The 14126-nt window shown below is 48.2% G+C and overlaps 1 protein-coding gene across 1 annotated transcript; it reads left to right on the top strand.

Annotated features, from left to right (window-relative positions):
* The first annotated feature begins 1006 nt into the window (after positions 1–1006).
* PIPOX (pipecolic acid and sarcosine oxidase) lies at positions 1007–14118 on the top strand. Its single transcript, XM_024565229.4, has 8 exons — positions 1007–1182; positions 2409–2557; positions 10560–10773; positions 11046–11228; positions 11743–11895; positions 12277–12435; positions 13010–13085; positions 13348–14118. Exons 1-8 carry the CDS (start codon positions 1069–1071, stop codon positions 13476–13478), a joined length of 1179 nt encoding a protein of 392 aa, XP_024420997.2. The 5' UTR covers positions 1007–1068; the 3' UTR covers positions 13479–14118.
* Positions 14119–14126: the final 8 nt, after the last annotated feature.

The raw sequence follows: 14126 nt of genomic DNA, 5'->3' as shown, positions 1-14126 counted from the left end.
GAGCGACAAGGAATTCAGGGCTGTCTTTAACCTGCCAAAAGTGGGGATAAAAATACTTCCGCCTAGGGCTGTAAGGATTAAAGGAGATAATGCATGCAGAAGCGGTTTTACCACAAAGCTAATGAAACTTCAACCGCAGGGCTCCTTAATTGCACGGTCTCTTCCAAGTTCTAGCACCTAATTTTGTATTCATAATTTTTCTTTTCCTTTTCTTAAAGAGCACCCCCCCCCAAAAAAAAAATCGTATAAGAATCAGGCCCCACCAATCCTGGCTCTGCCCCAGGGCATGTGGAAGTGCTTATTTAGCACACTGCCTGGCCCACAGGAAGCACTACAGGGGCCCCTCCCTACCCTAGCCTGGCTTGCGGGGTGGGGGGGGCCCTGTCTGTGCCTCAGGAGAAGGCTCCTCCTCTCACTCTGTCCTTTCCATTCGTTCAGGATCATTTCTTTTCCTCCTTTTAAAAAATGAAAGTGAAACATGCTGAGAATAATTTCATAATCACAAGACTGCCCTCTCAATTGACCCCTGCGTCTACCCCCTGATCTCACCACCCACCGGGGAGGTGGACCTTACCCTAGGCATAGTGCCAAGTTCTTAGCTCGGGCCCTCTAGGATCTCCAAAGCAAATCAAGCTGAAGGGAGGAGAGCCAGCAGGCGAGGCAGCATTCCTGGTGCCCAGCTTGATCTAGGAGGCATTGAAATTCCAGGGCTGAGGTCCCAGAGACAAAGATCATAATGAGACAGGAAGGTGGCAAAGGAAAGAACCCATTTGCATGACAATAATTGAGCCAAGAATAGAAAGCTAGAGGGATGCAAGGGTGAGGCTGGCAGCTGAGCTGGGCTAAACCTCACAAAATCGAACTACTCAGCTCTGCTGTGCAGGAGAGTCGAGGCTGAGCCCTGTGCCCTTTGGGGGAAGGGAGAAGGACACGGCCCCAGAGGACTGTGGGAAAGCTGGCCAGGCTGCACTTTGCCCTACTCCTCCTCTGTAGGCCCAGAGCCACGCTTTGCTCGCCTTCTCCTTTGTGTGTGGGCGCTGTGGCTATAGGGCTAAGTAAGTGGGCATCATGGCCTCTCAGAAAGATCTCTGGGATGCCATTGTGATCGGGGCAGGTGTCCAGGGCTGCTTCACTGCATACCACCTGGCCAAACACGGGAAGTGGGTTCTTCTGCTGGAGCAGGTACTTACTATGTCCCCTCTGCACTCCTGACCTTAGGGATTGTCCATGTCTCCTCCCCTAGAGAGAGGTTTCCAGAGCTAGCAGGCTTTGGGGCCAGGGTAAAGGGCCAGATCATCACAAATTCTGTGCAATGTGTAGCTTAGCTGCCTGGTGTGTTTCATGATAACGTAAAGAAAGTTCCACCCTCCCCAAGACCCACATTGGATTTCTAGGTGCATTTCCTCCTTTTACTGACACCCTCCCCGCCCATTCCTGCCCTTGACTAAGAAGTGTTCCAGACCTTGTTCTCTTCCTTTTTGCCACCCATTCTCCTCCTTCTGTGTCAAAATGGTTGATCCAACCCAGAAAAATAATCAGTTCTGCTCTGGGTAACCATAAGTAATGTTAATTTGCTTCAGAGGTAGGATTCTTCCCTGCATATTCCTGGCCTCTCACCCTGGAATCCAGCAGAGGCCTCTGTTTTTTTCTGCCACCTCCAGATGATAGCAGCCTGCTTATTTGATACACAGGAAATAAAACTTCAGTCTTATTTGTCTTTATAGAAAAGGTGACCCCGTGCAGGGCTGTCTACAGTGACCACGCGCATGTGGGTGGGCCTGTGTGTCTACAGGGTCCTTCCCAGGACATGTCCACCCAGCCCACCTTCCAACGAGTTCTACCCTCCTGTTCTGCCTAAAGCTCTCCAGGCTTTGGTTTATTCTTCTTGGTAATGCGCGGCATGGGTTAGAACACTTTTTGATTTCTTTATCAGTTTTCTCAAAGCCTGAGGGATTCTTGGTTTAACCTTGCAGGCAACTCTACATCTTTTGCTAAATCCCAAGGGGTCCCGAGTGAGTGGAAGCCACAGGAAAACAGTCAGCATCAGTTTCCTTGTCCATAAAATGAGGGGCTAGACTAGAAGGCTCTCAAAGCTTCTCTCTAGCTCTGCTTCTCTGTGAGTCCAAGTGGGATGCGGTGGCGGCAGGATGACTGGAGACAGACGAACAGAGGGGCTCTGGGATGCGAATGATGTGAGCAAAAAGGATGCAGGGTTCATGCTGCTGAAGAGCTTCTGTTCTGATAGCCAGATTCGGAACTTGGTCGTAAAGGGTGAATGGAAGCAAAGGTTTGGAGTAAGCGTTCCGTGGTCGACAGCTCGTGGCTGACTGGATGAGCTGACTCCTCAAGGCGGGCGGGCAGTGCCAGGGGTAATGTCCTCAGCTGTCTCTCTGGCTCTCCACTTCCAGTTCTTTCTACCACACTCCCGAGGCAGCTCTCATGGGCAGAGCCGGATAATCCGAAGGGCATACTCTGAAGACTTTTACACCCGGATGATGGATGAGTGCTACCAGATGTGGGCCCAGCTGGAGCAAGAAACCGGAACCCAATTATACAGGTCGTGGTGGGGGAGGAATTCCTTAAATCTCGGCGCCGGCCCTGGAGGTGACTCTAGACTGTGAGGGGGCAGTGCCACGAACATGTGAAGTATGCGGAGGGACACAGGCCCAGGGACGTGCAGATACGTGGGAGCATTCTACTTGCTGTCCCGGCCGCCCCTCAGGCCCAGCTGGCTCCTGCCAGGCTCCGAGTTCCAGGACTGGGTTCAGACCATGTGTCCAAGGCCAGCAGAGGTTATATCTCTATCTCTTTGAAGCCATCTGAGGTTCTCTTAGGGCAGGGATTGTTATAGAAACGGAGCCTGCTGTCTTGATTCTTTATATTCCTACTAGTATCATAACTTTTCAGGCTGAGTGCGCCTCCCAACTCCCAGAGGGACCCCTATAAATCCATGTCATTTTCTCTGAATACCTTCTCCCCTAGGAATGAAATAGGGGTGCTCCTCAGACCCCATTGCTTGCCAGGCAGTGAGCCTGCAGCTCTTTCCCTCTTGCCCCCAGGGCTCTCTCTAACCCTATGACCCCTCCTCACTGACCTATCAAATAGTGCTGGGGAAGAAAGCAAACAACCTGTGAGCAAAGAGAACCTTAACTACTCACCCCACCTCCCCTCCTACCTTCTCTGTGACTTTTAACTGAACTTTCTACAAAACCCCAGCTCTACCCTACAGGATGGCAGTTATTTTAATGGCCAGGAACCAAGAGGTTACTGTTCTGTTGCAAAAACACCATTAACTTAAGAACAAAGTGAAATCCATTATGCAAATACAGCTAGGGCAGCTAATTACAGATTTATTCCAGAGGCAGCTAATGCACCCAGCACCCAAATAAAGAAGCTTGTCTTGCTGAGGGGCAGCCTGGCAAAGGGACCCCTCTCTGTCAGCCATCTGTGAATACTGCTGAGTATCTTGTGCTAAAGGAACGGCTGAGGCCTTGGAGGGCACCGTTCTTCCTAGCAGACAGGGAGGCAACGAAAAGAGATGTGAGAAGAGTGTCTAGAAACTTTCATATGGAGGAGGGTTCTGGTGCGAATTTGCCTTCGTGCTCTACCTCTTACCAGCTGTGTGACCTTGGAAAACTCTCTGTACCTCTCTGTGGCTCATGTTTTCTGACTGTTTAATGAGAATTAAATGAGACTCTTATGAAATACTTGGCACAGTGCCTAGCACTTTTCAATACATGGCAGTTCCTTCCTCCTGCTCTGGGTCAGCAACATCCTATCTCAATTGAGCAAGGGAGGAAGAAGAGCAGGAATAGACAGGATGCAGCAACCAAGAATATCAAGAGGAAAGTCTGCTGGAGACGGAGAGAGGGAAAGTCACCCTTGGGTAGCAGATTATAATCTTTGGCAGGAGAACAGGACTTTGGAAGCAGGCAGGCCTGGCTTAAGAATAAACGCAGGGAACCAAGATGGCGGCATAGGTAGACACACTGCGCCTCCTCGCACAACCAGAACTGACAGAAAATCCAACGGCAAGGAAGTCCAACACCAAGTAGATAAAAAAGAAATACATCCAGACCGGTAGGAGGGGTGGAGACGGGCACCAGGACGGAGAGGACTCGCGTTGCCGTGGCAGGACCGAGACTGGCGGAGTGTGAGACGAACGGGGCAGGCAGTCTGACCACTAGCAGACCCCGCGGCCCCACAGTCACGCACAGATAAACCGGGATGAACGGCAGGGAGCAAAGCAGTCCGAGTAACCCAGGGCTCCAGTGTGGGGGAAATAAAGCCTCAAACCTCTGATTGAAAACGCCCGTGGGGGTTGGGGCGGCAGCAGGAGAGACTCCCAGCCTCACAGGAGAGGTCGTTGGAGAGACCCACAGGGGCCTAGGGCGTGCACAAGCCCACCCACTCGGGAACCAGCACCAGAGGGGCCCAGTTTGATTGTGGGTAGTGGAGTGAAAGATTGAGGTCCAATGGAGAGTGGAGCGGGTGCCATTGCTCCCTCTTGGTCCCTCCCCCACGCAGAGCATCACAGCGCAGCGACCAGCATCACCCTGCCCTGGGGAACACCTAAGGCTCCGCCCCTTTAACAGACGTGCCAAGACCAAAAAAAAAAAAAAGGCCCAAATGACAGAACACTTCAAAGCTCCAGAAAAAATACAACTAAGCGAGGAAGAGATAGCCAACCTATTGGATGCACAGTTCAAAATACTGGTTATTAAGACGCTCACAGAATTGGTTGAATTTGTTCGAAAACTAGATGAAAAAACGAAGGCTATGCCAAGAGAAACAAAGGAAAATGTACAGGGAACCAATAGTGATGCGAAGGAAACTGGGACTCAAATCAATGGTGTGGACCAGAAGGAAGAAAGAAACATCCAACCAGAAAAGAATGAAGAAACAAGAATTCGGAAAAATGAAGAGAGGCTTAGGAACCTCCAGGACATCTTGAAACGTTCCAACATCCGAATTATAGGGGTGCCAGAAGGAGAAGAGGAAGAACAAAAAATTGAAAACTTATTTGAACAAATAATGAAGGGGAACTTCCCCAGTCTGGCAAAGGAAATAGACTTCCGGGAAGTCCAGGAAGCTCAGAGAGTCCCAAAGAAGCTGGACCCAAGGAGGAACACACCAAGGCACATCATCATTACATTCCCCAAGATGAAACAGAAGGAGAGAATCTTAGAAGCAGCAAGAGAAAAGAACACAGTTGCCTACAAAGGATTTCCCATAAGACTGTCAGCTGATTTCTCCAAAGAGACCTTACAGGCAAGAAGGGGCTGGCAAGAAGTATTCCAAGTCATGAAAGGCAAGGGCCTACATCCAAGATTACTATATCCAGCAAAGCTATCATTTAGAATGAAAGGGCAGATAAAGTGCTTCTCAGATAAGGTCAAGTTAAAGGAGTTAATCATCACCAAGCCATTATTATATGAAATGTTAAAGGGACTTATCTAAGAAAAAGAAGATAAAAAATATGAACAGTAAAAATGACAGCAAACTCACAGTTATTAACAACCACACCTAAAATCAAAACAAAAGAAAACTAAGCAAACAACTAGAACAGGAACAGAACCACAGAAATGGAGATCACATGGAGGGTTATCAATAGGGGGGACTGGGAGGGGGAGAGAGGGGGAAAGGTACAGAGAATAAATAGCATAAATGATAGGTGGAAAATAGACAGGGGGAGGGTAAGAATAGTGTAGGAAATGTAGAAGCCAAAGAACTTAAAAGTATGACCCATGGACATGAACTATAGGGGGGGGAATGTGGGAGGGAGGGGGTGGGCAGGATGGAGTTGAGTGAAGGGGCGGAAATGGGACAACTGTAATAGCATAATCAATAAATATATCAAAAAAAAGAATAAATACAGACACATTTAGCTATGTGGTTTGGTCATTATTGTTTAATGTCTTTGAGACTCAGTTTTTTAATCTGTAAAGTAGGAGTGATAATATCTATTTCATGGGGCTATTGTGAGGATAAGTATGTAAAGGGCTTAGACAAATCATCATCAGCATCAGCAGCAGAGCAACATCATCATCATCATCACATATTTAGTGCTTATAGCAAGAAAGTAAGGCTGTTCTCAATGTACTTGATACATATTAATTCATTGAATTCTCCCCAAAACCTCATTAGAGGGTTGCTACTGAATAGTCAGGGCCTTCACCTATTAGTGCAAACCACAGAATTCCTATAGTCTAGAGCAGGGCTTGGCAAACTTATTCTGTAAATGGCCACATAGTAAGTATTTTAGGTTTTGACAGCTGTATATGGCCTCTGTTGCAACTCTTCAGTTTTGCCAATTACTCAGCTCCACCGCTGCAGTGTGAAAGCAGCCACAGACAACAGGCAAACCAATGTGTGTGGCTGTGTTCCAATAAAACTTTATTTATGGACACAGCGATTTCCTATAATTTTCATGTCATGACATATTCTTCTTTTGCTTTTTATCAACCATTTTAAAATACAAAAACCATCTTGGCTTGTGCAATGGGCAAGAACAAGTGTCAGACTTGATTTTGTCCCTGGGTCATAGTTTGCTGGCTCCCTGGTTTAGAAGATACCACAAAATGGTTACTTTGTCCACCCCCTGTCTCCAAACAAGTTCACTGCTAAATCATCCCAGATCAGAAGCCTGCTAATGTGCATTTAAAGACAAGGACATATCATAGCCCTTCTTAAAAGACCATTCTGATGCCTCACAGCCTCAATTATGAAAAAAGGCAGAGTAAAGTGTATGTGCTTTGAAAAACCTTAAAAGTCCTATAGAGTGTGAGGTGGTATTATTATTATTATTATTAAAGTCTTTCCTATGGCTAACCTAATTTACTTAGGCACATTAATTTATACGGTTCTTTTACTTAGCAGGGACACAGAATAGGCACTTCCCAACCCAATTCCTTTAGCTTTTATTCTTAATTTTCATTTTCTAAATGATCCATCATCCTTGTGGTTCTTATTCTCCTGGGTTCTTCTGGAATAACTAGCACAATATCATAACCTGACTCATAGATATGAATGTATTTACTTAATGCTATTTGATGATGATTTGAAAAAAATAACAGCTTCAGGAGTTGATAGGTAAGGTGGTGGTCCAATTCTTTCTATTCTCTTCTGCCGCTTCCTGTGACAGTGGCATACTAAACATGGGTGAGCTCAGGATATTTGCATATATTCTGGGAACAGACAGTGACACAAGTGTCAGATCACAAGGTCTGAGTCTTTTGTGATGCGTACAGCCAGGACGTTAATAGAAACAGCAAATCCCAGCTCCGTGTCCCCTCTCTTTCCTGCCCTGCCTTTTCCCTTTGAGTCCTACTATCTAGCTCCTGACCTGGGCTGCCCCTGCTTAGCTGACAATATCAGACAAGATCACAGCCGTAGGCAGTACAGCTGCTGGCAGAACCTGGTGGCCCCCTCCGCAGCTGCTGCTTCCTGTGTCGGGGAAGTGTCTGGCTTGTCAGCCACATCCCCTCCCTGGAGCAGTCTTTGTTAACCAATTCCACCTCGGCCCACTGCGCGGAAGATGAAACCCCAGGAGCTCCTTCAAAACCAACAAAGACAGCAGCCATTACCAAGTCCCTCCCCCAATCCCTTCCTCAAGGTGACTCTGAGAGCTGGCGTGCCTGGCACTTTTTAACCCAGACAGGGAAAAGCAGGAGCCTGGGATAGGGGATGGCAGATGCAGGGAGAGATGTCTGCCCCTCCCAATTCCTCCCCACTCCATCCTGTCTCCTAGTCTGCTGTAGTAACTGTTGGAAATCCCTAATCACTAACTCCTTACATCATGTCCGTGGCTTTAGTGGGGCCATAGAGTCAACAAGACCCTTGGGAGGAATCTTTGATTACCTCTTCCTCGTGCCAGATCCAGCTAGGGTTGGGAGGAAGGCACAGTTCATACCAAATGCTTTGCACTCAGCTGAGGACATTCGGGGAGGTGGGAGCTGCACCCTTTCGGGATTTCCTGACCACCCGGCCTCACTTCAAGGTGCCTTCTTTCTAGGCCAGCCTTGACCAGCCATTTCCTGAGCGTTTCTTTTTCCTGCGATGCCTCCCCAAATGTTGCAGCCTAGGTCTGAGCAGAAAAAGAGGAGAGGAAGACCCAGAGCATGGGGGTGAGAAATTGGTGCAGAATGAGCAGTCAGTTTATTGGGATCTAGGAAAAGCCATTAAGAAAATAAGCACTTAAATGATTTTCAATCTGCCCATGGAAATCATCTATCTTCATACTGGGGGCAAAGACCCATTCTCCGATCCCGGTTTTGATTGACTGATTTCCAATTCTCTAAGCATTTCCCACAGGAGCCTCTCACCTATCTCCCATAATGACAGGCCTTTGCATTTCCAGGCAGTGTTTTACATTTATTTCTGATTTGCTCATAATGGTCAAAAATCTCTCTCCAATCCTAGGCATTTCTCCAGCAATGCACGGTTTCCCTCAGGCCAAATAGCTCAGCTGTGATCCACGGAAAATGAGAATTTCCCAAACGCATCTTTGGACTAGGGGAGGGTCCAGCATCACAAATTCAGATGGAAAATTTCCCACTGTTAGATCAATATCTGGGCTAAGAAATAAATGCCACAGGGGCAGAGAGCTGGAGCAAAATGATTATGATCGGCACAATTACATTCACGGGCAGCATCAGCTAGCTCGCTGATTACTCGTCAGGATGGGGAGCTCCCGCTTCATCCACCACAGGATGGCTTGGGAATGAGAACGTCACTCAGCATTTCATAATTCAACAGATTGGCCCGTTGTCTTGGCATGAGTTCATTTTCCCTGTATAGTACATTCTTGTAAGAGGGGTTCTTATTTTAAGGAAGGAAGGAAGGAAAGGAGGAAGGAGAGGAGGGAGAAAGGGAAAGGCAGGAAATCTCAGAGCATACGAGAGCCCAGGGCTGATGTATTGTAGGCAGGGTTAGGCTGGGCTGCTCTCTTTCCAGGCCAGGGATCTGGACCCCTGAGGTGAGGGTTAAGCCAGGTCTTTCCCCAGAATTCTACCCAGTTACAACTCCATTGGGTAAAAAGGGCTCAAGAAATACACTTGGGTGACTTCTTAATTACCCTGCTGACCAAGAAGTTTCCTAGGCAGTTTTTTATTACCTGAGAACCAATGTGAAGTTCCTTTTTGGGGCCACAGGAAAAAGACTGCCTGCTGGCTAGTGGGGATTTCTCTAGCATCCTTCCTCTGAGCTTTGAAGAGGCAGAGAGGTGCCTCTTCATTGCCTTCTCAGCAGTGGTGAATGCTGGGTAGGCGGGCGCCATGGCAAATGAATTGGGCACGCTGCGCGGCTCTGTGTACTGACACCAGCCCCGGGGCCCGCTGTGTCCCTAACCCCTCCCAGTCTTCTCTTTAATCCCCCAACCAGATAATGTGGGATTTGGAAGCATGTAATATCCATGAGACTCCATTATAGGCTATTACGAACTTTATATGCAGTACCTGGGATATGTACCAGACTGACGACGCTGGTCACTTATGGCTGCTGAAACTGAGAGAGATGACAGGAATCGTTCCCAGGCCCAAAGTGACCCCCCTCCATTGTTGAGACCAATTTCCACAAAAAGAGATCTCTTGTCTCTTGTGACAAAGAGACAGAAAGCATTAAAGAGAAATAGCTTTCAACTCCGTTAGTGAGTAAGAAGCACAGAGGGATGTACAGGGAGAAACAAAATCGTAGAATCACTGAATTGGTGGAATCCTAAGAAACACCTACTGGTGTTTCTGCATGAGGATGCTATTGGCATTTGGGTGGGATCTTCCTAGCACAGCAGGTTTAGCATCCCTGGTCGCTGCCCCTTAAATATGAGTGGCAACCTCCAGGCACTGTAACAGGTAAAAAAAAATGGCCCATGCTATTTCCATATGCCCCTGGGTTGGAGACAGTACCACCCTGGCGTGGAACCACCAATAGTCCAACAGTTGTTGTTGCAGAGGAGGAACCTGGGGCTTGGAAAGTGAGCAACCAGAACAAGGTCCCAGAGGGGATGCTAGGACGGGACCCAGAGTCAGAACTCCCCATGGAGGGCCCTTTCCACAAAACGGGCAGCTTCTGAGAAGGAATAGAAAGACAGACACAGAACATTACATGACAAGAAAAGGGAACGAGGAAAGAAACAGCAAGGGTGGGGGGGAAAGGGTAATGAATAGAGATGAAAATAGTGGATGGGTCAGGGGATGGGGGAAAGGGGAAGAAATCACATCAAACTCACTGAACACCTACCCCTCTCGAGGTGTGGAAATAGAGAGGACTTAGGATCTCTGCCCTCAAGGACAGGAGGGTCCTGAGAGGGAGGATGGAGGGACAAGCAAACCTGTGAGTAGTGAGATGCAAAGGCAGACTTGGGAATGGGCTGGAAACCAGCTCAATAATACTGGGACTCTTGTGACAGAATCAGGATAACTTTGCCTGTTTTTTGAATGTGAGGCTGGGACTGTCCTTGATGCCTGGCCCTGGGACCCTTGCCAGAGAGTGAGAGAGAATGGCCCAAAGCCCTGATACATAGCTTCACCCAGGCGTCTTTTTTTTTTTTTTTTTTTGAACAGGCAGACTGGACTACTGCTTCTGGGAATCAAGGAGAATCAAGATTTAAAGACAATCCAGGCTACTTTGTCTAGGTCGGGGGTGAAACACCAGTGTCTTTCATCTGAAGAACTGAAGCAACGTTTCCCCAATATTCGGTTGGCCAGGGGAGAAGTGGGGCTCTTGGACAAGTCTGGTGGAATTCTCCATGCGTCCAAGGCCCTCAGAGTCCTCCAGGTGATGTTGTGAGAATTAGGGGCAATGCGGCTCCTGATCTGGGCATCCTGGGTCCCAGTCAGCCTTGCCCCAACCCCCCCACTGGGTGAGAGCCTTTCTCACGCTAGCTTTAGTCTTGACCTTTGGGCGGGGCAGTTTTATATACCCTGCTAGGCCTTGTCAGTATGGCAAAGGAGGTCTAGAATCTGCATTCTTTTCTGCCGTAAGTGAGGGACTCTTTGTCCACCAGGGTGAACCACATACGTAGTCTTTCCCTGATCCTGCCCTTTCAGGATGCCATTCGACGACTAGGAGGCAAAGTGTGTGATGGAGAGAAGGTGTTGGAGATAAAACCGGGACTACAGATCATGGTGAAAACTACCTGCAACACCTACCAAGCCAAGAACTTGGTCATCACAGCAGGTCCTTGGACCAACCGGCTCCTCTCTCCCCTGGGAATTGAGCTGCCTCTCCAGGTAGGGGAGCTGGAAACCTGAGAGTTGGTGCTTAAGAGCCAGATTAACTTGAGTTCGAGTCCTGGATCTGCCACTTGCTAGTGGATAACTTTGGGCAAATTTGTTTACATCACTGAGCCTCAGTTTTATAACCTGTAAGATGGGGGATAGGGCTGCTGGAGAATTAAATTAAATGATATGCATAAAGTCCTTGGGGATGGCCTGGCTAATCGTAAGCACTAAATAAATATAAGGTACTATCTATACCTTGTATTTATTGGAGAGAAAGAAGAGAAAGCCAGGTGCAGTTATGGGAGAAGACTAAGAATTGGAAAAAGAGATCCAGAGACTTTTGTGCATCACAATGTAACGTAACATGCAAATGACATGAGAATTGGATGAAGAAAGGATAGGAGAATTAAGTGGGGCATTGGGCCTATACTGAAGGGCTATGAGACCCCAGAAGAAACTGTTCTCGCTGTCTTTAAAGTCCCAAGGCTTTCCCCATTCATCTCCCACTTCTCCTTGCTTCAAGACCCTGCGGATCAATGTGTGCTACTGGCGAGAGAAGGTTCCCGGAAGCTATGGTGTGTCTCAGGCTTTTCCTTGCTTCCTGGACCTGGACCTCAGCCTGGCTCCCCACCACATCTATGGGATGCCCTCTGGAGAGTACCCAGGGCTGATGAAGGTGAGTGAAAGGCAGAGAGAAAGCTAGTAGGGGTGCACACAAAATTGGGGCAGCTGGTCTTACTTCCCTGGGCAGGCTCCCTCAGATCCTGGTGGGCAGCATCGGGAGTCTACGTCACTATTTGCTACTTGCAATACAAGACACCCAACTGTCCTGAGGCCCAGCAAAGGGAGCCCTTCCTGTGCAAACAGAGGGTTAGTGAATGAACTACTAAGGAATGAACAAGTAGGCAACCTTGCCTGGCAACAAGAAGCATCTGTCAGGTCTGGGAAGGCTGGAATGATGGATGGGGGCATTGTGTGTACAAGCCTGTCCCCTGGGCTGGGTGGGTGTGCGGGAATGCTGGCCCTGGCAGCTCACACTGCTCTGATTGGGAGCCAGGTCTGCTATCACCACGGCAACAATGCAGATCCCGAAGAGCGGGACTGCCCCGTGGCATTCTCAGATGTCCAAGACATCCAAATCCTGAGCCGTTTTGTCAGAGATCACTTACCCGACCTACAGCCCAAGCCTGCCGTCATGGAGCGCTGCATGTACACGGTAAGGGTGTGGGCAGGCCTGGGGAAGAGGGGAAGGAGACAGATTGACCTGGTGCGGCTCGGGCTCGACTCTACTTGACTCCTGACATAGTATGTGACTTGAAACAAATAAGCTCATTGCTGTGGGTCGGTTCACCTCTACCAGAGAGGGCCCGTTAGGGGTTATTCATATGCCTTTTCATTAGGAAACTAGGCTTATGCCTGGCAGTCCTTCACTATGTTTCCCAGAAGGGCTCTAAAAGATTTTTTGGCAAGATGTTCTAGTTGAGCAGGCCTTAGGGACAAAGAGAAGAGACAGATGTCACCAGCGCCTGAGGCATCTTGGCTAAGTTAGTTTATGCGCATTAACTGAGCACCTACTGTGTTCATAGCTCTGTGCAAGGAGAGAGGCAGATGGACAGAGAGAGAGAGAGATTGACATACCCAAGGGGGGCACTGGCTTGCAGAGAACATTCCCGTGCCGCATTTCCATTCTTTCTGGAAAGAAATCCAGCCTGGTCCCCTCCCTCCTGAGCCTGCAGTTCTTCCTCCTCCCTTTAACTTCAAAGGACACAGGTGTGATTGTTTCTTTCTAGAACACCCCTGACAGGCACTTCATTCTAGATCGACACCCAAAGTATGACAACATTGTCATTGGGGCTGGATTCTCTGGTGAGTACGAGGAGAGGGAGATGGGGTGCTTTAAAGCCGACCTACCTTGGTGCCAGGCAAGATGGGGTTTTCCATGCTCTTAGCTGGCCAGATAGGGGCCATCGCCCAGACACTGAGTATATAGGGGGCTGGGCAGGGCACACAGAGAAGAGCAGGTACTCATAGTGGGAGGCAACTTCTGCTCTGGGATGCGACCAAGAGAATTAGCTCTGTCTGGGGGCTGTCTCTGAGGATGCTGGACAACCTGCTCTTCTTTCTCCAGGGCATGGATTCAAGCTATCCCCTGTTGTGGGCAAGATCCTGTATGAATTAAGCATGAAATTAACACCATCTTATGACTTGACACCTTTTCGAATCAGCCGCTTCTCCGGCCTGGGCAAATCTCACCTTTAACTCCTGGCCAGCAGCCTCCATTTTTCCCTTCTCAGATGAAGGAAGTGGCTGTGAGATGTCCTCCCTTTCTCCTGCTCTCTTGAGTCCCCCATAAACACCAGATCATTTAATCTGCCTTCTTTCCCTGTCCAGCTCCCCAGTGACCTTTCAGATAGATGTCTGTATAAGGAGGGGGCATAAGGACTGGCACAGGAGACCAAAGCAGTTGTTAAAATTCTCTTCACTGGGACAGTTGATGAATTTGAAATGGATTTGATTAAAGCTGCTCGGGGGAGGGTAAATAAGATGATTCATAGATGACTACTGCTCTTGAAGTTCCTTTCTTAAAACTAGAGCCACCCTCCATTACAAACGCTGGTAAAATCTGGCTCATCGTGCACCATAAATGTTTGTTGGAAAAAAAATGTGTTAAATAGCTCTGATCCTTGTGGCTCAGTTGGCTGGGTGTTGTCCCACAAAGTAAAGGGTTGCTGGTTTGATTCCTGGTCCGGGCACATTCCTGGGTTGTGGTTTCAGTCCCCCGGTTGATGTTTCTCTCCGTCCCTTCCCCTCTCTCTAAAAATAAATAACTAAAATTTTTTTTAAAAATGTGTTGAATAACCAAATAAATAACAGCATTGCATTAAAGTCTATGGTGGGCTTTATTTT

Source organism: Desmodus rotundus, chromosome 9, assembly GCF_022682495.2.
Source record: "Desmodus rotundus isolate HL8 chromosome 9, HLdesRot8A.1, whole genome shotgun sequence".
In the NCBI taxonomy this organism is placed as follows: Eukaryota; Metazoa; Chordata; class Mammalia; order Chiroptera; family Phyllostomidae; genus Desmodus; species Desmodus rotundus.
The sequence above is the reverse complement of the archived record's forward strand: the minus strand, read 5'-3'. Positions and strand labels throughout refer to the sequence as shown.

What these genes read in the sequence shown, in the direction of transcription:
- PIPOX (XM_024565229.4), top strand. Translation starts at nt 1,069, where the DNA reads ATGGCCTCTCAGAAAGATCTCTGGGATGCCATTGTGATCGGGGCAGGT. An exon ending in AGTACCCAGGGCTGATGAAG is followed by an intron (nt 11,896 to 12,276) that starts GTGAGTGAAAGG and finishes ATTGGGAGCCAG; the next exon opens with GTCTGCTATCACCACGGCAA. An exon ending in TGGAGCGCTGCATGTACACG is followed by an intron (nt 12,436 to 13,009) that starts GTAAGGGTGTGG and finishes GTTTCTTTCTAG; the next exon opens with AACACCCCTGACAGGCACTT.